At 34.7% G+C, this 23621-nt stretch overlaps 3 protein-coding genes across 4 annotated transcripts; 1 reads left to right on the top strand and 2 right to left on the bottom strand.

Moving 5' to 3' along the window:
• Window positions 1-9061: 9061 nt before the first annotated feature.
• On the bottom strand, window positions 9062-10686 carry LOC105792372 (60S ribosomal protein L30). Its single transcript, XM_012620917.2, has 5 exons — window positions 10529-10686; window positions 10310-10415; window positions 9919-10020; window positions 9481-9549; window positions 9062-9386 (listed from the first exon to the last, which is right to left on the bottom strand). The coding sequence occupies exons 1-5, from the start codon at window positions 10547-10549 to the stop codon at window positions 9346-9348; spliced, it is 339 nt and encodes a 112-aa protein (XP_012476371.1). The 5' UTR covers window positions 10550-10686; the 3' UTR covers window positions 9062-9345.
• A 361-nt stretch (window positions 10687-11047) lies between these two features.
• On the top strand, window positions 11048-16618 carry LOC105792365 (serrate RNA effector molecule). The gene is made up of 12 exons (XM_012620908.2): window positions 11048-11566; window positions 12407-12519; window positions 13069-13126; window positions 13315-13389; window positions 13489-13563; window positions 13641-13688; window positions 13862-13930; window positions 14030-14833; window positions 14922-14970; window positions 15068-15345; window positions 15423-15599; window positions 16085-16618. Exons 1-12 carry the CDS (start codon window positions 11160-11162, stop codon window positions 16143-16145), a joined length of 2214 nt encoding a protein of 737 aa, XP_012476362.1. The 5' UTR covers window positions 11048-11159; the 3' UTR covers window positions 16146-16618.
• A 134-nt stretch (window positions 16619-16752) lies between these two features.
• On the bottom strand, window positions 16753-21287 carry LOC105792364 (protein FAR1-RELATED SEQUENCE 3). Of its 2 annotated transcripts, none has more exons than XM_012620906.2 (6): window positions 20963-21287; window positions 18113-20455; window positions 17916-18005; window positions 17649-17798; window positions 17223-17339; window positions 16753-17047 (listed from the first exon to the last, which is right to left on the bottom strand). In XM_012620906.2, the coding sequence occupies exons 2-6, from the start codon at window positions 20354-20356 to the stop codon at window positions 17003-17005; spliced, it is 2646 nt and encodes an 881-aa protein (XP_012476360.1). In that variant the 5' UTR covers window positions 20357-20455; window positions 20963-21287; the 3' UTR covers window positions 16753-17002. The 2 variants fall into 2 exon arrangements, with proteins under 2 accessions (XP_012476360.1, XP_012476358.1); XM_012620904.2 differs by having other exon boundaries at window positions 16753-17050; window positions 20963-21284.
• Window positions 21288-23621: the final 2334 nt, after the last annotated feature.

Below are 23621 nucleotides of genomic sequence, written 5' to 3'. Positions count from 1 at the left end.
TCCAATTGAAACTGAGCAAAACATAAAAGGACTCTCAGCACAAATAAACTGATAGGTCAGAACGCGCGAATCCTCCCCAGGTCAGGTCATCGCACGCGTTTTGGCCTTCAACCGACGCCGTTTTCAGAGCCATCAAATCAGCCTTAAACGACGCCGTTCATTACCCCGCTTATAATCCCAAAAACCCTAACAGTAGCTATCATTTTCTAAAAAAATAAAGATTAAAAAACTAAAGAACCCTAAAGGTTCTCTGCGCCGCTCCATGCCTAGGCTAACCGAAGGCCATTTTCTTCCAACTGACCCCTATTACGACGGAGTAGAAGAAGAGTCGGCCACCAGGTAAGCTTTGACCCTTTAACTCTTATTTTTTTTAATTTTTGCACCGAATATGGAATAGGTATAAAAAACGAAGCAGAAGGAAGAAATGAAAAGAAAAAAGGAATCTGCAATCACCTTTTAAGTTTTTGATTTCTCTGAATTTTTTTTTTGTATTTAATCCCCTAAAAGGGTACATCCCTGGGGTTTTTATAACCCGAAAGAAAAATAATAAAAGAATGCAAATTTTCTTTCTATTTTTCTTATTTTCTTATTTCTTTTTGCTGCCGATTTCTGCCCCTCCTTTCGTTTGTTGTCTGCTTTTTTGCTGCGCGTTTGCTCGTTTCTTGCAGGTACGGTGTGCAGAGGTGTAGACGTGGCACGTATGGAGGCGAAGGCGCGCGCGTACGAGGGCTTGTCACGTGCGGAGGGAGAGCGATGGGACGTCTCTGCTGCGGCGCTAGGAACCCTTGCTGCTAGAGTTTTTGGTGTTTGGGGAAAGTCTTGGGCCGAGTTGGGTTCTAGGCTAGGTTAGAGTTTGGGCTTGCACTGGGCCATTTGTAAATGGACTGTTTTTTTGGATTGCTTATTGGTTTTTATTTTATTTTTGGTTTATTTGTGTTTGTGCTTTTGGGCCCGGGAAAATTGGGCCTATTACAGATTCTTTTGTAACTTTAGAAAATTCACCCATTAAATATTAGAACTCATAACACATTTAGAGAATTTTGTGTTTACGTTTTGAGGGTTCTTTATTTTCGAGTTTTTCAGGGTTTAGTTTTTTATCTCCATCTTTTGTACTCTTCGTTCTTTTTCCATTATAGTAAAATTATCTTTCCCCGTGGTTTTTTATCCTCATTGGAGGGGTTTTTCCACGTTAAATTTGTGTGTTCAATTTCTCAATTTATTCCGCTATTTTTTTGTTGCTTAATCGGGTCGATCCTAACAATTGGTATCAGAGCTAGTTTAATTTTCATAGATCAGCCCGTTTAGAGATAACAGCAACAATGTTTGAAATTGAGAAGTTTTATTGTGAGACAAATTTCAATCTGTGGCAAGTTCGGATGATGGCAATTCTAGTTCAAACTGGATTGAAAAACGTTGTTACCGGGAAAAAGCGTGAGAATCTAAATTAAACAGAATGGAAAGAGCTTGATGAAAAGGCCTTGTCTGCAATCCAGTTGTGCCTCACGAATATGGTATTGCAGCAGGTATTGATTGAGAAGACCTCATCTGCCTTGTGGAAAAGGTTAGAAACTATTTATGCGACTAAGTCTCTGACTAACCGTTCAGTGTTGAAACAACATCTATTTACGTTTCGCATGAACGAAGGTAAGCTTCTTAGAGATCACATCAGTCAATTCATTACTCTTTTAAATGATTTAAAGAATGTTGAGGTTTATATTGACGATGAAGATCAAACTATGCTATTATTGTGCTCTTAACCCCCTTCATACAAGTCTTTCAGGGAGACCCTAATTTATGGCAGATACAAACTCTTATTCGAAGATATGAAGGGTAATTTGTTGAGTAGAGACAAACTCGACAATGAGTTTGGTTTGGATAGCAAGGCAGATAGGCAAGCTTCCGTTTTGGTAGCATCAAAGAAACGAGACAAAAGGTGTCGCTATTGTAAAAAGTTAGGTCATGCCAAAGCAGATTATTATAAACTATGAAATAAAAGACCTGTTAAGAGTAACAAAAAAGATGTAGCTGGTGTTAATTTGGCTGATGAAAGTAGTGGTGATTTCTTGTTAGTGTCAACGAGCGATAACTCCAAGCTCACGTCCGAGTGGATCCTAGATTCGGGATGTTCTTTCCACATGTGTTCCAATAAAGAATGATTCTCTACATACAGTTCGGTTGAATGTAGAGTTGTGCGTGTGGGAAACAATTCATCTAGTAAGGTAATTGATATTGATATTGTTAAAATTAGGATACACGATGGGACGATTAGGACACTCTCAGATGTCAGGTATGTACCTGATTTACAAAAGAATCTCATCTCCTTAAGTATTTTAGATTTGAAAGGATGCAGAATCAACATCGAGTCGAGCGACATTAAAGTATCTCGTGGAGCTCTTGTTTTGTTAAAAGGTAAAAGAATTGATAGTTTTTATATTATGGAAGGTTCTATAGCGACCGGTGAAATCGGACGTCCCTCGTCCGTTACGGAGTCGAAGTCAACTCATTTAAAGCGGAGGTAACTTGGTCATAAGAGGGAAAAATGTATGATTGTTTCGTTGAAGAGAGGTTCTCTTTTGGATGTAGGTTTTGAAAAGTTAGGGCACTGTGTTCGTGAAAATTAGACTCGGGTTAGTTTTGATTTGGCAGTACACAAGTCGAAGGCTAGAAGTCTTCCAGGTTCTAAGCACAGATTCAGCTCAGTTAATTCCCTACATAGTTCAAGATAGGCTCGTGGTGGGCTTTGGCAAAAATGGTGTTGTAAGAAGTCGTGTCAATGTGGAGATTGTTAGAGTTGTGTGACCCGAATTCTAAGAGATTGCTTGCAAGTCAAGTTAAACAAAATATATTTTTTTTCTAGAAGATTTAGTATTTATTAGTATAATATATTTAGCATTTATTAGTATAGTTTATTTGACCTATTAATTTAGCCTATAAATAGGTTCTTTTGCAACATTAGAAAAACACCCATTAGAGATTAGAACTCATAACACATTTAGAGAATTTTGTGTTTACATTTTGAGGGTTCTTTGCTTTTGGGTTTTTCAGGGTTTAGTTTTTTATCTTCATCTTTTGTACTTTTCGTTCTTTTGCCATTATAGTAAAATTATCTTTGCCCGTGGTTTTTTATCCTCTTTCGAGGGGTTTTCCACATTAAATTTGTGTATTCAATTTTTCAATTTATTCCGCTATTTTTTTGTTGCTTAATCGGGTCAATCCTAACAGTTTAATGCTACATCAACATCTTCATCCTAAAAAATCCAATTCAAATGAAAATCCTAAAATTTAAAATGAAATTACTAATGTAGCGTTAAACTATTGAAAATGGATAATATCTCTATTTCATACTATCTTTCTTCTATAAAATATTCAGAAATATTTTATTAGGACCTATATTTTACTTGTTGGGAAAGTGAAACTCATTGTTTTGTATCATAATAACTTTTATTTTATTTTACAATTATAAATTATAATTTCTATGAAAGTGAAACTCAATTTTTGTATCGTAATAACTTTTTATTTTATTTTACAATTATAAATTAGAATTTCTATGAAAGTGAAACTCAATTTTTGTATCGTAATAACTTTTTATTTTATTTTACAATTATAAATTAGAATTTCTATGATCAAAATCAATTATTATAATCTATAAATATAGGATAAATCCCAAAACTATATAAATATGGTTTAATGTGCAATTGCATACATAAAATTTTAATTTGATCCATTTATTATAAATTATTAACACAATTATTGATATAACATCAATTTATTTTTATATATTGTATATATAAATAATTATATTTATCAATATAAAAATAAATCGATGTATTTATTTCTTTAAATGTGCATGATTAAATCAAAATTAAAGTTTCAAGTATATATTTGAACCACAATTACAGTTTCATGTATATAATTACACCAAATTAAAGTTCATGTATACAATTGCACATTAAATCAAAGTCACTCAACTTTAGAAAAATGACAAAATAGTCACTAACGTTATCAAAAAGTGACAAAACAGTCACTTATTAATATTTTCCGTTAGTGTCTTAATGAAACCACTGATGTGGCCAGTTAACTTGCCACGTCATTGGTGAAGTAGCTAATGGGTCAAGGTTTGGGGTGAGTTTAAGGAAAAAATCTGAAGGGTTAGGTTAGTTTATGAAAAAACAACAGAAATTGATTGTGATTAAGGGTAGGAGGAAAAGAAAATCAAAAGATCTTGATTCCCAACAATGAAGCACTGAAAAACATGGCTCAACCGTGTACATTCCCCTTCTAAATACCTACTCTTCATCTCAAGATCTTTAACATACATCTTCTTCCTCTCCCTTGATCTCACAGTTGCATCTCTGTTTCTCAACTACATGAAAAAGAAACCATTCAGATCCATCAATTGCAGTATACCATTTATTATCTTCAGTTTTGGGTATTCGCAAGATACTTGGGTTTGTATGAAATTTGGGAAGATCAATCAAGCTTTAAAAGTAAAACTAGATTGAGCTTGAATTCCTTAGGTAAGCCATTACACCTCTACCTCAAATTAGACATGCAACTAACAAAATTGAAACAAAATGAAGTTTCAAAGAACAATAGACAAAGACGATAAATTGGAATATCAATTTATACCTTCTCTGTTTCTTAGCAATGAGATTATCAATTTATACCTTTTCGATCTTCTCTATTTTTTTTCTCTTTTCCTTTTTCTTCTTCTCCTCATCCTCATCCTCCTCCTCATCTTCTTCTTTTTCTCTAATTTTTTTACTGTATAAACCCTAAATTGCTGTTGATAGGGTTGTTTAAATTGGTGCTAATCGGCCAGCTAGACGGTTAATGACACCAAGCAAGTCGTTATCTGCCATGTCACTTTATCGTTACGTCTGTAACGAAAAACGACAAAAAGGATTGTTTTGTCATTTTCCTAAAGTTAAGTGACTAAAATGAAACTAATGTGACTATTATGTTAACTACCTCAAAATTGAGTGATTGTTGGTGTAATTTAACCAATGTTATTTTTCTCTTTTTAACTTCATTCTTTTATCTAAAAGTTTTTGTTGCATGTTTCAACCACAAATGAAAAAGCTAAAAGAAAGTTGAAATTTTAATTTAGTCTTTCATCATTAACTTTGATAAACTAAATTAATTACTAAAAGACACAAAAGAAAAGGTATTTGAAGAAAGATCCAAGGATTGATCAGAAAAGTAGTTAAACAATATTATAAAGGGTAAATTAAGCTTATCAAAATTTTAGGGCATTTTATTTTAGTCACTTAAAATGAAATTTTGTAATTTTGTTATCTAATTTTAAGGTGTTTTCATTTTAACTACCCAAGTGTTAAATCTCTTACAACAGTTAACTGTACACACCATGTCATATTTTGCACTTTCATTTTGGTCACCCAAAAATATCTTTTTAAGTATTGGTTGAGATTAAAAATCAATGGTTAAAATGAAAAGGAGGTAGAAACTAAAATAATACACAAAATTATCAAATTGTACATGTTTATCCCATTAATGAAAAATTCTAAATTTGGGTTTGAAAATATAAATTTTAAATATTAACATTCATAATTATAGTAACAAATTGGTTGACATTATCAATAGGTAAACAATTTTAACATTTTATTTAATTTATTTTGATGTTTTGAAATTATTTTAAAAATTATCGATGAAAGTTATTGTCTTTAATAGTTGTCTATAGAATCCAAATTTCTTTTAATTATATGATCTTGGATCTTGCATGCTAAGCTAAAACAAACAAAATCATTACAATTAATTAAATTGATTAATTTTGACTTCCATCCCTAACAAAACTCTTAATTTTCATCGCCTTTTTACCCAAATGAAGAACAATATCTTATTTGCCAAAAAAAACAATCGATTGATTAATTAATATTATAGTAACAAAACGATTGACATTATCAATGGATAAAAATTTTCAACAATTTATTTTGATGTTTTGAAATTTAAAATATTAATATTAAAAATAAAATTTAAAATTTCGCAATGGGATAAACAAGTACAATTTGACAATATTTGTTTATTATTTTAGTTTCTATAGCTTTTTCACTTTAATCCTTGATTTTTCTACTCCAATCAAAACTTAAAACAATATTTTTTGGGTGACCAAAATGAAAATATAAACATAACGTGGCATGTACAGTTAACTTCCGTTAGAGATTTAACGTTTGATTGACTAAAATGAAAGAGTCCTAAAAGTTGGGTGACTAAATTGCAAGAATTTCGTTTTAATTATCCTAAATAAAAGCAGCTTAAAAGTTGGGTGACCAACAAGGTAATTTACCCTAATATAAAAGAGAAACATGGTTTTTAAGTTTTAAATCAAAATTAGGGTTATATATTTTAGCATTTTACCCTGCATGTTAACAGGATCTGAAGATAATATCAGCTTCTTCGGCATTATATATTATTTCAAATCAAAGGTTTTCATATTTTAGTATTTTACCATGCATGAGATCAGCTTCTTGGGCAATACGTTAATAAATTCCATTTATATATTATTTAGTGTCAGTGGAATCTTTGATATCTTTAAACTATTAAATCTCAGAAACCTTGCTACTTTTGCACATGTTTTTTCTTTCTTTTTTGTGTATTAAAGCATTGGGATTAATCTAAATCCTTTGTAGTCGACTCTTTAAGTGCTTGTAAAGAATAATGAACCCAGGTTTTCTTCATTTTTATTAGCTTTTTTAGGCTAATGTGGTGAAATAAAATTAACAGTGAAGTTATTTTAGATAGACATAAATGGGGGCCAACTCGGAAAGGTTGTCAATTTTAAGGGTTCAACTATTTAAAAAGGTAGGGGGTAATTATGGTGGATGGTAGGTAAAACAGGGAGCATTCAAAGAGTTGGGCTCTCTTTTAATGAAGAAGAAGTTGATGAATATATACTGAAAGTATGGGCAGCAAGAAAGGGGTAAATTAGTCTTTTTGTTAAATTTTATCCGTTAAATGATGGCATGAAAAGTTAATTTAAATGGTTAATTATTAATTTGATCCCTGAACTATAGTTAAAATATCATTTTAAATGGTTAATTTGTACGTTTCAAAATGTAGAAAGACTAATTTACTTATTTTTCAATAGAAAAACCGAAATGCAATCCATCCCTAAGTACAGGGACTTCCTTGCTATATTTACCGAAGAAAGGTCAACAAATAGAATGAGAAATAAAGGAGCAAGTAAAAGGCTTTAAAGTTAATGTTTTAGTGGCGTCAAATAAGTCAGTCAGCTCAGTTTTCAATCCCTAAACCTTTTTCTTTTCATGCCAACTAATGAGGTTTTGGACTTATTTTCTTTGCTTTCAGTAGGTAGGATACATGGGACACTGCTAAGGAATCTTTGCTTGTCACTCACACATGGGTTGATGCTAACTTCACATGAAGGCAAAAGCCAATAAGGAGTGCTAATTTGGGTTATAAAGCAAAATACGTATAAATAACTGCATCATAAATATAAAATCTGACGCATGGTGAGAGTTGGTGTTTTTGGAAGGTGATCTCGATGGTCATAATTAGGATTTAGAAAGTGGTGACAATGGGGACAAACCGACCCACAAATATGTTTGGTCCAATAATTGCGGTTTTCTTTCTTCTTTATGCATAGCATGGCTTATCTTTGATTCACTGAACCCTTTTTCATGGTGTTAATGAACTTGACAGCAAGACTATATAGGTTCCAAAGTTAAAGAGGCACAATGGTTGGCTAGCTACGTGGAAAAGTGATGAGCTTCCCTACCTCTTGATTGACCTTTCGTTTAGGTTTGAACTTTAGGTCGCAATACGTTTATAATTGGCCCAAATCTAAGTACCAGCACCACACTTTCGGCAACTGCTCTACGTACTTCTATAGATCACAATGTCTATAGTGATGCATGAAAACTACCAACTCCAAAGCTTCTCTATTTATCAGAGAATCAGCATCAGGTTGAGGTCTCGCTCATTACCATGAAAATGAGCCATGTGATTCAGATCAGCTAACCATATATGGTAAACGCAGCCTTTTAAACAACTTTGTGACCTTGCAAGGTCTTCACTGCTACATCAGTGATTTGAAGATCTATAATTGGCTCTATCAAGTACATTTTTTAATCTTTCAAGAATTCATCATACTAAATGTTTAATATCATATTAAAATCTCTACATATACATTAAAATTACTTAGAAACACATTTTACTCAATTGTTCTTATAGAACTTATTTTTTTAACAAGTTTAGTTCATTTAATATTTTAAATCTCAATTTTCATAAAATTATGATCAATTATTGCAATTCTTACTTTTTATTACCATTTATATATTAATAAATAAATCACGTTGAAATAAATTTATAAATCATAATTATAATAATCCATGACAACAACAAATTATTATAATTGTAATTTATGACATCTACTAATTCTTTATTAAGAAGAGAAATACATGTTTTTATTTTAATTAATCTTAAGAAAAAAGAACAAATTAATTCAAAATTTAAGGTTACACCCATAATACAAAATTACTTAAGAAATGAAGCATAGTACATTTTATATTACAAGATGGCCATAATGTAATATTACAGAAAGACCAAAATGTTGAAATTCAAACACCATAATCTCATTTTAAAATATAACATTACATGCCATAATGTTACATCAAACATTTCACTAGTGGTTTTAGAGTTTTGAGTGTACTCAAATAAATGAAAAGAAAAGGAAAAAGACGAATGGAAATAGAGAAAAAATTTAATATGGTAGGAAAAATAAAATTAGAGATAATAAAAATTGATATTTTTATTTAATACATAAAACAAATCATTCCCAATAAAAATATAAAGTAAAGTAAGAAGTAAGTCAATTAATGTTCAAAACTATGCAATTTTTAAAATTTCTTCTCTTTATTTTTCAATTCTAAGAAATGGATAAAAAAATTTACTCTTTTCTTTCAATTTTGAAAAATGTATCATGTTTTCTTACTACTTTTTACTCTTTCCAATCTTCTCCATCTTACTGAGCAAAGCTTTTAAGGCCTTCAAAAATGCAAGGAAATGGCAGAAACAATTAACCTTTAACAACACTACAAATGAGCAAATTGATAGCAAGATAGAACAGATTATCCAGATGCAGAAGTAAACCAGAAAAAAATACAAAGATAGCAATAGTCTTAAAACGAAATTGACTCACAAAATTTCCAGAACATAGACCAATAATATCATCACCACAAGTCTAACATCAAGATGGCAACAAAGAAAGTTCTGAATTTCAGAGTATCATTAATGTTTCAAACTACCCAAAAAATAGAAGAAACTATATCAGAACAAAACCTATGAAGATATGTCATCCGCTGTAGCTTAGTGATCACCAGGCATGCTCTTAATAATATCAGAGTCACCTGGAAAACACAAGATGTTACCAAAATCAGAACAGTACATAGACAAGAGGATTATGTAAATTGAACATGTTATCATCAATGCCCTTATATTTACCAGGGTCAATAATGCTGAGGCAGCACACTCTGAAATATTTGCCACAAGCAGTTCCCAAATCTACGTTGTCTGCAAAAACAGAACACACATTTTTAAGGGAATCGTCAACCATTAAAACAAACCACCATCACAATTTACATGTGAAAACTAGAATAACAGTTAGCTTCCATCAAGATACAATATTACCAATTAAAAAAAATATCGTCCATATCAATAAATTCATCAAATGGCTTCTGAGTGACATACAGATTAGACGTTCCTTCTACCATTTCCATCAGCAGCATTAGAAAAAGCAATTCTATCTGGCTTTTCACAAATAACTAAAACTAAAGAATTGAAAGGGCAAGGGAAGGGATCCTAAAATGGATTTCGATTCAATGTGACATGAAAAGTAAACATTGGTTCTAAATAATTATAATGATAGGTTAAGGAACATACTTCCATTGTAGTGGTGAACTCCAACTTTGCACAACATGGCATAATACTCGATCTCCGACTTCCTAAGAGGAGGGCAGTTGTTGGCAATAATAATCAACTTACCTACAACACACAACAAAATAAGCATACATGTCTTCCAATGCTCAATCAACATTAGATTAGCAACACAAAGGGAAAAATCGATTTTCAAACAGAATCTGTTTAAACACTATCTCCCAAAATGGAATTCATTCACTTTTAGTTTACTATTCAAAACAAGAAATCAAACCCATCATTTTTCATATAACAAAACAAACTACAAGTGACAGAGATGTTCAAAACAACAACCAGATTGCTCGACATTTCAATATGGGAGAGGAATAAGTTCAATTTTAAAGAAACAATGGAATACCTTTGGAGCTTCTGAGAGATTTGAGAACAGTTTTGTAACCTAAAGTGTATTTCCCACTTTTCATAACGAGAGCCAATCTGTTGTTAATGCTCTCATGGGTCTTCTTCTGCATTAAAATACCATCATCAACAACATAAAAATGAATTAGCATGTTTTCAGAAAATTTAGGTTAAATATTCAAAAAAAAAAGGAAGAGAAAACGAGTAAAAGGGTCTTTACGGTCTTCTTGGCGGCAACCATTGTCGTCGGAGGACGGGAGATCTTCGGCGAGAAGGGAACTGCGGCAGCTACAAATGGTTCAGTTTCACCACATGCATAACAAACCCTAAAAACTAAAACTAATAATATACTGATTCTGACACAGAGATTTAGGTTGTGGGCTAAAATTAAAGGCTTTGTTTCTTCGATCCAACCCAAAATTACCTTTTTACGGCCCAATTTGTAATTGTACACCCTGAACCAATGTAATAAAAATCGAACTAACTGTTGTATCATAATTCATAAATAACTAGAAAAGTTGATAAAATCTTAAAAAATAGAAATGTCGGGAAAAATAAATAAAAATTAGAAATGTAATTTTAAATTGATTAAAATTTTCAAAAAAATATTTATCTTTTTATCGCTTAATCTAACTTATTTAAATACCATAATTTTTATTATTACAATGATGGGTGTAAAAGAAAAAAAGGGTAGATGAGGAGATGTAAAAGATAAATATTGATTTTCTGGAGCAGATTGGCTACTCATTTGTAGTTACTGAGGGTCCTCAGTGTCCGCAAAATAATTTAGGAATAATTTAAGATTTTGTTCTCTATATTCTATCTTTCTAGGGTTCCGTTTAACCAACCCCATGGCCAAAGTCATAAACATGCCGGTCGATTCTCTAGATCGCCGCAGGGGCGGCGACCGTAAAGATAACAACAATAATAACAACAGACAGCTTCCGCCATCTGACGATCCCAACTTATCTCCCCCAGCTCCGCCTCCTCCTCGACGCCGCGACCGAGATTCGCGTGAGCGACGGGACCGTGACTACTACGATCGCAACCGCTCTCCTCCGCCTCCGCCTACCAGAGAGAGAGATTACAAACGGCGTAGTAGCATTAGCCCTCCACCACCGCCGTTGAATTACAGGGATAGGAGACACTCGCCTCCGCCTCGGAGGTCTCCGCCTTATAAGAGGTCTAGGCGTGAGGATGGAGGGTATGAAGGGAGGAGAGGGAGCCCTAGAGGCGGATTTGGACCCGGCGATAGAAGGTAATGTTCTATTTTTTTTAGATTTCTTTCTGTAATTACAATTACAATTAAAATGTATTGATACTAAATTTGAATCTGTTTTCGAACTGCTTTTTTTTAATGGTCTTAGGTGTTTTGGTGTGCTTAATGTCATGAACTTATTTCTGATTTATTAAACATTGTATTTTGCTTGGCTGGTTAAAGCTTGGAAATTTGTTAATCAGTAGTTTAAGTGCAGACCTGTGTAGTTTTGTAGTGTATACCTTGTTCGGCCATGATTGACTATTTGGAATGCAAACACTGCTAAGGAATCCTAATTGCTATTGCTTAAGCTGCAAATGAACCCTAAATATAGGAGATTGGTCCATGGGGTATGTTTCTGCAAGATGTTTTTCTTTTTCCTTGTTAGGGTAACAGTTTTATGGTCAATGAAGGGCGTGTAAGTGTTTGCTCTGGTTTCCTGAGGGTTTTGTGTATTTATTCAACTCTTGATTTCATTTCTTTCTTGATAATGCATGCATATTTCATGGATACTTTGTTTTTCATAAGAACAATTGACTCTACTTTTCTTATTATTGAAAGGTACATTGTTTTTGCAAAAAATACCAAAGTTCCTCTGAATATCTTGCACTTATTTGTTTTATGTAATCATTTAATGTTACCTGTGGAATCGATCATGCATTCTGTTTTCTCATTTTGCTTTCTATCCGGTATGTCTTCTAATACGACTGGATTCCGGAGATATGTTTATGTTCATATTTGGCTTATATGTAATACATTCATATATGAATTGTTATCTTCACTGGCAGTTTTGTTTATATTCAGATTTGCTCACGCTGTAACACACTTTTGATGGTGTAGGTTTGGGTATGATTATGGTGGTGGATATGATCGCGAGATGATGGGCAGGCCCGGTTACCCTGATGATAGGCCTCATGGTCGGTACTTTGGTCGCTCTTCTGGTGGTTATCAAGGTGATCTTTTCCGGGGACTTCTTAAATGCTTCTATATTTCTTCAGGCTTCAATTATTGCACTTCGCATAATCTTGAAGCACTTCTATTTTGACCTTTGTATTTTCCTTCCTTCTGCCACTTATTGTTACTATAGTTTGAAAGGTCCAGTTTTAGACCCATTAGTTTTTTTTAGTTATTAATATAAAATCTTGATTTATTATTTTTAATGATAGTTATATAAAGAATTTACTTTCCCAATATCTTCATGCGTTTAATTATGATAAATGGAGATTAACCATGGGTTTGCACTTAGATTTCCTTTTTCCCCCTTCTTTAGATAGTATTGTCACTTGGAAAGTAGATCAGTTGCCAATGACCTATGTAACTTTGGCCATCTATGAAATGATGCATAATTGCTATTAATTATGACACTACAATGAGTTGGTGTGTTCCTTCTAAAATTCCATCGAGTGATGATGCACGTATAATGCAGCAGCAGTGAACTTAATTATCCAACTTTTCAATTTATGATGTTTCATTTTAGTTGCTGAATGATATTGCTTTTGCAGATTGGGATTCAGGCCGTGGTAGATATGGTGATGCTTCTAATTCAGGGACTACTCAAAGGTTAGCTTCTGTCTTGTTTTTGGGCTCTTGGTTTAGATAAGGTTTTAATTATTTTTCATTTCATGGCATTGTTGGTATCATTCAAGTCCTCTTTCAGTTGAGGTTGATTTCAGGGTTGTTCATATCATCTAATTTTGGATCTTTATTTATCTGATTCAATGGTATGACATGATAAGTAAAATTTTCAGAGAAGGATTGATGTCATACAAGCAATTCATTCAAGAGCTTGAGGATGATATACTACCAGCTGAAGCTGAGCGCAGGTGCAAATGTGGAATAATGTTATCATTTTGGTTTTTTTCATGTATGAGAATTGCAGCTTAATCTGGATTGTTTTGTAAATGTGGCGTTTTGCTGTGTAGGTACCAAGAATACAAGTCAGAGTATATAGCTACCCAAAAAAGAGCATTTTTTGATGCCCACAAAGACGAGGAATGGTACATTTTGTTGTTTAGTGAATTTTCTGCCTCTGTACTCCCCTCAGATTTCTAATTGGACTTGCTTATGTATGTAGGTTGAGAGACAAATATCATCCAACAAACTTGGTCACTGTTATTGAAAGGTTAGTTCTACTTGCATATTTCATGATTTTCAGTTCATGAATTTGTTACTAAGTTGATGGATTTATGTCCTACATTATCTAGCATTGTGTTGTTGATGGATTTGGTGTCTTCTGTCATGCTATCATTGGATTCTTTTCTGAATTCCATTTTCTTTTTGGCATTTATTTTTTAGGAGGAATGAGCTTGCACGCAAAGTTGCGAAGGACTTTTTCCTTGATCTGCAGAGTGGAACACTGGACTTGTAAGATCAGCTGTGCCCACTTATTTTATGTGTATATTCAACTTGGCTCTGTGCAAATTTTTATCCAGCTGCTCCCAATAATTTATGTTTGTGGTGCAGAACACCTGGTGTCAATGCTTTGTCAGCAAATAAATCCGGACAAACCAGTGAACCTAATTCTGAAGATGAAACAGACATTGGTGGGAAAAGAAGGCGGCATGGTAGGGGACCTACTAAAGAAACTGATATTCTTTCTCTGGCTCCAAAGGCTCATCTAGTCAGTTCTGATCCCAGAAGAATTCAGATTGACATTGGACAAGCTCAGGGCCTTGTACGTAAACTGGACTCTGAAAAAGGAATTGAGGAAAATATTTTAAGCGGGTCGGACAATGACAAAATAAGTAGGGACAAATCTCATGGTAGTTTTGCAGGCCCAGTGATTATTGTACGTGGCTTGACTTCTGTAAAAGGCCTGGAAGGTGTTGAGCTTCTTGATACTCTTATAACTTACTTGTGGCGTGTCCATGGTGTGGATTACTACGGTATGATTGAAACTAGTGAAGCTAAGGGTTTTAGGCACGTGAGAGCAGAGGGAAAGATTTCTGATATTACTAGTAATGGGTCTGAGTGGGAAAAGAAACTGGACTCATACTGGCAAGATAGATTGAGAGGTCAAGATCCTTTGGAAGTAATGACTGCTAAGGACAAACTAGATGCTGCCGCTGTTGAATCTTTGGATCCTTTTGTCCGGAAGATAAGGGATGAAAAGTATGGTTGGAAGTATGGTTGTGGTGCTAAGGGTTGCACAAAGCTCTTTCATGCTGCAGAATTTGTGCACAAGCATCTTAAACTGAAACATCCGGAACTTGTGATCGAGCTAACGTCTAAAGTGCGTGAAGAGCTCTATTTCCAGAACTACATGAAGTATGTTAGGTCTTATATGCTGCATATTGGTTTTTATATTTTTATTTGAAGAATACATCTATAAGATATTCATTGTTGCCATTCACAGTGATCCAGATGCGCCTGGTGGGACACCTGTTATGCAGCAACCAATACCGGTATGCTATAATTATTGTTGTTTGGTTTTATGATTGCTCAGAGTGCTTTTCTAATTTCACTTTCCCCCTTTTTCTCATAATTTGTATCTTCTTGCAGAAGGACAAGCCTCAGAGACGTAAAGTAATGGAAAATCGCTTGAAAGATGAACGTGGCTTACGCAGAGAACGTGATAATCGAGCTAATGGTAGTGACAGATTTGATAGATCTGAGAACCCTCAATCAAGTGATTTTCCGTCCAACAATGATGGTCCTGATGGGGGGAATCATGATGATCCTATGTTTGACGCTTTTGGTGGACAAGGGATGCATGTTGCAGCTCCATTTTCTTCAGATATTGCACCTCCACCAGTATTGATGCCTGTTCCCGGTGCTGGGTAAGTCTTGTGCTGTTCTGCAGGGAGTGGTAGTTAGCTTATTATTTTTGTGATAACTTATATGTGTGTGATCGCAGTCCATTGGGGCCCTTCGTTCCAGCTCCACCTGAACTTGCAATGCAAGTGTTCAGAGAGCGGGGTGGTCCTCCTTTTGAAGGCAATAGTAGAAGTGGACGCCCTGGACCAAATTTAAGTGGACCAGCCCCCTTTCTTTTGCCTCCTGGCTTCCGACAAGATCCTCGGCGCTTACGAAGGTAAGCATGCTTACTACTGTTTCCAATCCAATAGGATGTTGCAGCCATTTAACTTGCAGAGCATAAACTTAACTAAAATTTATAATTTGATAAATTCAGAAAATGTATGTTTATCATAAATGGTGTTGGGATGTATGCTGTTATTCCAGCAGTGTTTTTTTCAAAAATAGGTGGGAAACTTGTTATTTATAAATTTCGAGGTGGCTCTAACTATGGAATACAAATGGCCTTATTAAATCTATATTCACATCGCAAGGGGCTCGCATAACTCCCCTCCCCTCTTCACTTTGACTCGTCGTTTCTTTCTCATAAAATCCGGTTACCTATACTGATCAATGCAACAAGAGCGATATCCATTTTGATTTGTTTTAGTTTGGAAAGAGAGAGGTACTATGTTAACTCTGCATCAGCTCAGATGAAGATTGTGCATGTTATTTTGGTTACAGTCAGATTAACAAACCTTCCCCTTTTTTTCTTTCATGCAGTTACCAAGACTTAGATGCACCTGAGGACGAAGTCACAGTTATAGACTATCGGAGTTTGTAGGTACAAGCAATGGAAGGAACGATGCACCTGACTGAATCAGCGAGTTAATTCGTCAAACAATCCAAGGTCAAATGCTGTTATTTCACGATTCAAATGCTGAATCAGCGAGTAGCATATTGACATTGCAGCATTTTCTTAAACTTCACCGGTGGGTGGGTAATATAGCTGTGCGATTAAGAGTAGTCCAAGTCTTGTCTGTAATTGCTGCGACCAATCTTATATATTTTTTTGTCCCATATTAACCTACTTGAAAAAAGAGATATATGAACAGTGGGATAGCGTGGGACATACAATGGTTAACAAATTTGTATTTGTTGTAAAATGAATTTTTTTTTCTTTTTTTTTTTTGAGCCGAGTAGGATTTCTCAGGTAGAGGTAGCTGCTTATTTGTTTGGTCTTTGGATCTTCGTAGTGTTTAAATAGAGGTGATCATTTTATATGCTTGATAATAAAATGGTTCCTGCCTTTGTTTATATTTTGCTGGCTGTTTCTTACTTTTTATGAAACTAAAATCTTAAATAAATGCATAATCACGATTCACAGTTCAGCTTCCCAAAATGGAAAAAAAACCTAATCCTTAAAGTAACGGTTGTATTCACTAAACTAGTTAAAGCAAAGATTAAACATTATGATTGATTCACCTTTTTTCTTGTTTTCTACATGTATGTTGTATGTTGCACAACGTGCTTACCCAAACAGGAACAAATTACAGAGAAAGGGCAAAAAAATTCCATTCAATACACAAGCAGGAGCACTCCCATTATCATCATCATCATCATCACCTTGCTGCTATCTATCACTGACGCACGATGGCATGGCATGTAGACGACCACTCATCCCCAACTTCATTGCCCTTTTTATTTCCTATGCTTCTTTGGTAGAGGCTCTGCTTGTGGCTCGCACTGCTAAAAAAAAAAAGGGTAAAAAATAGTTGAGATTATAATATGATGGTACATCAAGATTTAGTAAGGGCCGGAGGATCCTACAATGAAATAATACCACGTATCCATTGCGTCGTTTACCCCTATGAAATTATAGGGTAAATTGCAAGTAGTTAGAAAAAAAGAGGATGCTTACAACACTCGAAAGCTGCTCCCGGATGTATGCCATTGATCTCAACATTGCTCCTAATGTATCCCTGGACACCTGGAATTTAACCTCCGACTCTCCTGTACTAGTCTCGGTGTCTTGAAGCTGTAAGCAAAGATGAAATAAAGGAAATTCTAGTAAGCAATAAGACAAAGGATTATCAAGAAAACCATCTTTTGTTGTCCAAGGGACAAAGAATTTATGCACTAGAAGCAACAAAAGTAACAAATCTTCGAGACATGTTAATTGCCACTACATCATGAACAGAAATGTCAAAGCAAGACTCATATCGTAGATTCAACATAAATCTGTTTGAAACCCATAGATTAGTACACAGTACACAACACCAGAAAATGAATCGTAAAATATCATAATCATTATGGAAGATTATGGCTTAACTATGGATTAACATACCTTCAAATTGATGACGGCAACCCTGTTAGCTGGGGTAGAAAGCTGTTCACTGATATAAGCCATTGACCTCAACATGGGTTCTAAAGTAATCCTTGAGAGCTGAAACTTAACATCCATTTCAGCTGATGGACTATTGCTATAATCTTGCAACTGTATCAATTATATATCAGATATGCATAAGAAAATAGCTTGACACAAGTAAAAAATTAAGTTGCAACTCAGGATTTTATGTACTCACTGACTATTAGAATTCTACCATGCATATACCTTTAAAATAATGACTGCCAACCTATTTCCAGGTTTAGAATTCTTGTTCTCCATTAACCATCTCATTGACTTCAAACAAGGAAGAACCGGCTACATCAAAGATACCCATAAAGGTTTATTCAGTATACTGTTCTTCAATTCAAAACCAATGGATAAATGAATGACATTAAAGCAAAATGAATAATCAGTTATTGTACCATGTTATCAGGATGAGTATCATCCCGATGAAGGGAAACAGGTGCCATGCGTGGCAGATTCAAATCTGAGACAGATTGAGCTGGAGTACCAGTGTCATTAAGATTGAAATGACGTGTAATTTCATCTTGCTGTGGCCATAGCGAAGGGGCTGTATCTGGTGCTGATGTTGAGCTCTTCTTGTCATCATAGGCAGCACCAGTGGCCAGTGAGTCGGGAGGTGCAAGTTTTGCAACAGTTTTCTTTACAACAGAAACCTTCTTCCCAACTTCGTTAAGAGCCGCCATTGCAACATTGAAAGTCTCAGTAGCTATTGCCCCATCTTCTGCATATTTGATTGCTTCTTGACACAAACTATTATACCTTGATGTCAAGGACTCCTGACCATGCAAGTCGCCACCACATTCATCTGTTCCAACCCCAGACTTTGCATTTCGTGTCCATCGTTTCAGAATGTAATGCGGTGGTAATGTAAGTACATTTGTCACAGTGAAGACCGTTAAAATATGTCTACAAAGGATGCCAGAATACTCAAACATTTGGCAGCTACAATTAGCTCTTATTTCAGGGTAGTTTAATGTTACCATGTACACTTTGTTGACATCCTCATACTTTGCAACTCTGAATGTGCTGATAGCTCCATCACCTTCAATTCTATTAGCAGTGTAAACAAAAGTTTCAACTAGTTCTTCTTGAAATTTTGTGAAAATTTTCCTTGTATATAGATCAGCTGCCTGTTTCTCCATAGGTGATGGTGTCCGCAGGACTGGTGTGGTGCATATTGTGTCAAAATCAGCTTCAATCTCCCTTTCAAACCAGTTCTCTATTGCTAGTTCATACTGTCTAAAGAAGATAGGTAACGTGGTCTGTTGATTTACATATCCATCAAAAAAAGAGCCATCAAATCCTTGATTGGGAGTTATTGCAGCAAAAAAGGAATCCCGAAAATAAGCAGGGACCCATTGAGCTCGGGCATTATATAGTGAGTGAAGCCAATCATGTGCCCCAAGATTATACTTTTCAATAATAGAACTCCAAGATAATTCAAACTCCTCAATAGTTTCAGTCAAATTTATGCAATTATACAGTTCTGCCTGAAAATTAGGATGCACATGAAAAATATGTGCCAACTTCTCTGGGCCTTCTCTTAAAACATGCCACTTATTAATACAGTGCCGAACACCAGGAAACACCTGAGACATTGCTGTTTGTATGGCTCTGTCTTGATCAGTGATTAAGGAGACAGGTCGACGATCGTTCATTGCCGTAAGAAATGTCTTGAAAAGCCAAACAAAAGATGCCTCAGAGTCATCAAATAGTAATGCACAACCGAATAAAATCATCTGACCATGATGGTTCAGCCCTGTAAATGGAGCAAATGGCACCCTATACCGATTTACCCTGTAACTTGTATCCAGTTTAACAGCATCACCGAAATGCATGTAGGCTGTCCTTGACCTTGCATCGGCCCAAAACACATTAGCCATACGATTATCCTCATCCAGCTGTATTGCATAAAAGAAACCAGGGTTCTCAGCCTGCATTTTCTTGAAATAATCAAGCAGATTTTGAGCATCCCTCCCCAGCATTCTCTTTCTGTTAACTGGCCTAAGTGCATAGTTCAGTGTCCCAACATTCTTGCCTGAGCAATTTGCTTCTGCTGGAGGAGTTTTCCTAATGCCACGGTTGTTTGCATCCATGGAGACATGGCTTCCATCCATAGAAACATACATCATACCACTAGGTACAACTCCAACTCCTTGGTAACTATCAGCCATGGTCTTTGCAGCACCAGCAAAGTGCCTGCGGGGACGAAGGTAATGCACTTTCCTGGAAGTCATCACTGAATGGCTATGCTCCTTCACAAACTTTATAACAACCCACTTTTCTCCTTTTAACTCTATCCTAATCATTGCACTGCAGCTTTCAGCGGACCTTTTCAAACCCTCTCTGCCACAGACAAACTCCCTAGCAACTATTGTCCCATCAGTTTTATACTGTGAAGAAAAATGACCGGCTTTGGAGCTAAATCCCATACATCTAGCATACTCATCATAGAAAGTTCTAGCAGCATCTTCAGAATTAAATTCCATGCCCACATATGGTTCAGAAATCCCATCTTCTTCACAAGCTAAAGAATTCTCTACATGATTTGCTTCTCCACCTTCACCAGGTTCAGCATCCCCATCATCTGACATTCCATGATGGCTCAAGCCCCCTTCTGAATCAATCACATGGAAATCCATACTAATCCAGCATTTAACACTATCTCACCATAGTGCATTACATTATCCCTTGGCCCTTAGAATATTCTATTATTTTTTTAAGCATTCTTCATTTGTTTTCTGTCAGGCAATAAGAGGCAATTGAGAACAACATAATCAAAAGCCAGCCCTCTCACAAACACACACAAAGACACAAAACTAACATTTAATGCAAAACACTAAATGGGAACTCGCAATGAGTAACAGCTACCTAATCAACAAAATGGTATGAACGCAACTTTCAAATAGAATAATGGCCCTAAAGTATCACTAAAAAATTGTTCTGTGCATAACTATGATGCAAATGAACACCAGTATTCACATAAAATGTATGAAAACCAAGGAATTGATATTTTTTTATATAAAGTTCTTTCCTATTTACCAAAAAAAAAAAGTCCTTTCGTCATAAATAACAGCAAAGAAACCAATCAAAGTGCTGAAAACTGAAACTCCATGGATAAAGCATGAAAGCTAAATTCTGATGAAAACCCATTCATCAGAATCATCTACAACAAAAACCCACATCGAGAAAGAGCAGAAAGTTGATAAAATTTTCCATGGAAGGAAATGAAGAGCGTTAGGCAGTACCTGGAAATGTAAATCTCGAGAATCCTGAATGACAAAACTGTGAGTTGAAAGGGGAGAGGAAAGATCTTCAAGTACAAATAAAAATAAAAAAGGAGCCTTCGAAGGTTTGGGAGTGAAATTCTTTTTTCAAAGTTAGAAAACCCTAAACTCAGGCTTGTTTAAACATTTCAAATTTGCAAAAACAACCTCTAAGTTCTCTCGCAAAATTATAATGATATTGCTAAACAACCTTCAACAACAACAACAACAAAAAAAAAGCCCGTTATTCTCGACCCGGTACCTATCTTTCCGGATCATTCCTACCCGGTTGCATTGAGTTAAAAAAACAAGTTTTCTTGATGAGTGTACAACATTCCATTTGAGTCGTCCTATTCAGTGATGTTATTATAAGTTATTAAAAAAATTTAAAGCTGAAGAAGTCTTGGTATTGATGGAAACATGATTTTAAGCTGTGGTCTTCAAATGGTAGATTCAGTTAATACTCGACTCGAATTATTATTAATTGAATTATTTGAAATATAAAAGTTTTTAACCATTAATTGAATCGAAGTTTTTTTCAAATACATTAATCGAATCGAAATATTTTGATTAATTTAATCAGTTAATTGAATTAATCGAAATTGATATTTTTTGTCTTTTGATTAAAATAAGTATAAAAGATATAAAAATACACGCTAATATTCATTTTCTTTTTAATAGTTAAAAAAAACTTTAAAGAGGTGAAAACAACAAATATAACATTAGAAACACTATAAAATTTTGAAAGTTAACAACTAAGAAAAAGTTAATATTATATATAATATATATGATTTATTTTGGCTAATTACCCGATTTCAAACTAAATTAACCGATAACCGAAATTTCAAAAAGTCATTAATCAATCTCTGATCAAACTAAATTCGGCCACCGAAGGATTAACCGAATTAGATCAGTTCGGTTTTAACAGAATTGTGAACACCTTTAGAGCATGTTTGGTTGGGGGAATATGTATGCATTCCCCCCAATTCTGAAGGCCCACCACCAAACGGGCGTTTGGTTGACTATAATAACATTACAACCCGATTCAGTTCCGCCCCTATTACCCCCATTGGTTGTAATAGTCATTCCCCCCATTCAACGCCGATTAAGGATTCCATTCCCGTTTCTTATTTTCTATTCCATTTTTTGCCCTCATCAATTTTATCCTCTCAGACGTTTCTAATGCGGTCGTTGAAAGCACTAAAAATATCCTGTCCCTAATAAATAATGAAAAAGAATAGTAAAAGGGAAAAGAATAGTAAAAGAGAAGTAGGGTCAAATCCTCAGGGACTGGATTTGCACAATATCTTCTTCTGTGAAATCCCAGGCAGAATCTTGCCCAAGAAAACCTGCATTCCTGAAAAAAATAAGAAAATAACAGTATTAAAGGTTTGGATCTGGAAACGAAAAATAAAATAAAAACAGAATTAAGAATATTGAATCGAAAATTTGAGAAATTAAAAATAAAGTTGAGAGAAAGGAAATTCTTATGGGAGATTCCAGCCTCCAGTTGTCTCGTTTTGCCTTGGGTTCAATCCTCGGCTTTTAGATGATCCTTCCCAAACCGAATAAGCCAGTTATAGTGGAAGAGGACGCCTACGACCACCAGCTCCAAGGATTTAGACTTACGATTTGGTGAAACCTGACTCTAGCCAACAATCGTTTCAGTGGGATCGTCTTATGCTAGATCATCGCTTCTCAATGGCAAATCACACGCCATTTTGTCTCTTGGGCTCGCCAACCTCTAACGCAATAAGCTAACGAACCGACTATGCAACCTTCCCAAAACATACAAAGTAGCCGCCTTTGCATACATTGAAAAGCTTACTTCTTAAGGGACATGGACGGAAGCGTTAGCCCCGTAGTGCAGAGAAACGATGAATACTCGTTGAGAAGGCTAAGTATGGATTCTAAGCCTCATGAACCCTTTTGGGGATTTTCGACAACCTTTGGCTAAATGAGTTTAGTGGCTCATGGTTGTGGTAGAAAAGAAAATAAATAAAATAAAAATAGAAATTTTATTAAAAGGAAATATGAGAAGAACAAAAGCCTAAACTTTTGGGAAGAGAGTGTTTACAGAAAAAGAAAAGATGTGATCCATTTTAAGTTACTTCACCCCCTATTTATAGTGCTAAGGGAGATAGTCTAATCCTACTTAAACTCTCAAAAGATAAATACATTTAATTGAAGATAAATAAAGATAAATAAAATAAAATCCTAAAATTAGATAATCCTTAATAATTATCTTAATATTAATTATCCTAATATAATTAAAATAGATTTTGATAGAATAAAATCTCTTCTTTTTGCATTTCAACCCTTGTGTCCTCTATGCTTGCACTTTTGGTACCAACTTTTCTTTGTGTCGCTCATTGGCCTATTTTATCTCTAAATTCACACTTTTGGCCCTTAATTTTACTTTTGCCTCAAATTTAGTCCCTATGAGATAAAAGATCATAAATAGCTCAAATTAGTAGGATCATACTCAGAATAAATATATAATTAATACATAAAAATACATTATTCTAAAGTGTTATCAGTTTTCCTTCCATATTACAAGGTAATTTTTTTCTCTTCCATCGATTTCTGCTTCTTCTTCTCGTACGTTTCTTTTCTTCTCTTTACGTTTTTTTTTCTTTTC

The sequence above is a fragment of the Gossypium raimondii genome, chromosome 8, assembly GCF_025698545.1.
Source record: "Gossypium raimondii isolate GPD5lz chromosome 8, ASM2569854v1, whole genome shotgun sequence".
In the NCBI taxonomy this organism is placed as follows: domain Eukaryota; kingdom Viridiplantae; phylum Streptophyta; class Magnoliopsida; order Malvales; family Malvaceae; genus Gossypium; species Gossypium raimondii.
The sequence above is the reverse complement of the archived record's forward strand: the minus strand, read 5'-3'. Positions and strand labels throughout refer to the sequence as shown.

What these genes read in the sequence shown, in the direction of transcription:
- LOC105792372 (XM_012620917.2), bottom strand. Translation starts at nt 10,549, where the DNA reads ATGGTTGCCGCCAAGAAGACC. An exon ending in ATCTCTCAGAAGCTCCAAAG is followed by an intron (nt 10,021 to 10,309) that starts GTATTCCATTGT and finishes TGTGTGTTGTAG; the next exon opens with GTAAGTTGATTATTATTGCC. An exon ending in CCTCAGCATTATTGACCCTG is followed by an intron (nt 9,387 to 9,480) that starts GTAAATATAAGG and finishes TGTGTTTTCCAG; the next exon opens with GTGACTCTGATATTATTAAG.
- LOC105792365 (XM_012620908.2), top strand. Translation starts at nt 11,160, where the DNA reads ATGGCCAAAGTCATAAACATGCCGGTCGATTCTCTAGATCGCCGCAGG. An exon ending in CCAGCTGAAGCTGAGCGCAG is followed by an intron (nt 13,390 to 13,488) that starts GTGCAAATGTGG and finishes TTTGCTGTGTAG; the next exon opens with GTACCAAGAATACAAGTCAG. An exon ending in TTGGTCACTGTTATTGAAAG is followed by an intron (nt 13,689 to 13,861) that starts GTTAGTTCTACT and finishes TTTATTTTTTAG; the next exon opens with GAGGAATGAGCTTGCACGCA.
- LOC105792364 (XM_012620904.2), bottom strand. Translation starts at nt 20,356, where the DNA reads ATGGATTTCCATGTGATTGATTCAGAAGGGGGCTTGAGCCATCATGGA. An exon ending in TTGCCGTCATCAATTTGAAG is followed by an intron (nt 17,340 to 17,648) that starts GTATGTTAATCC and finishes CTTTGCTTACAG; the next exon opens with CTTCAAGACACCGAGACTAG. An exon ending in GGGAGCAGCTTTCGAGTGTT is followed by an intron (nt 17,051 to 17,222) that starts GTAAGCATCCTC and finishes TTTTTTTTTTAG; the next exon opens with CAGTGCGAGCCACAAGCAGA.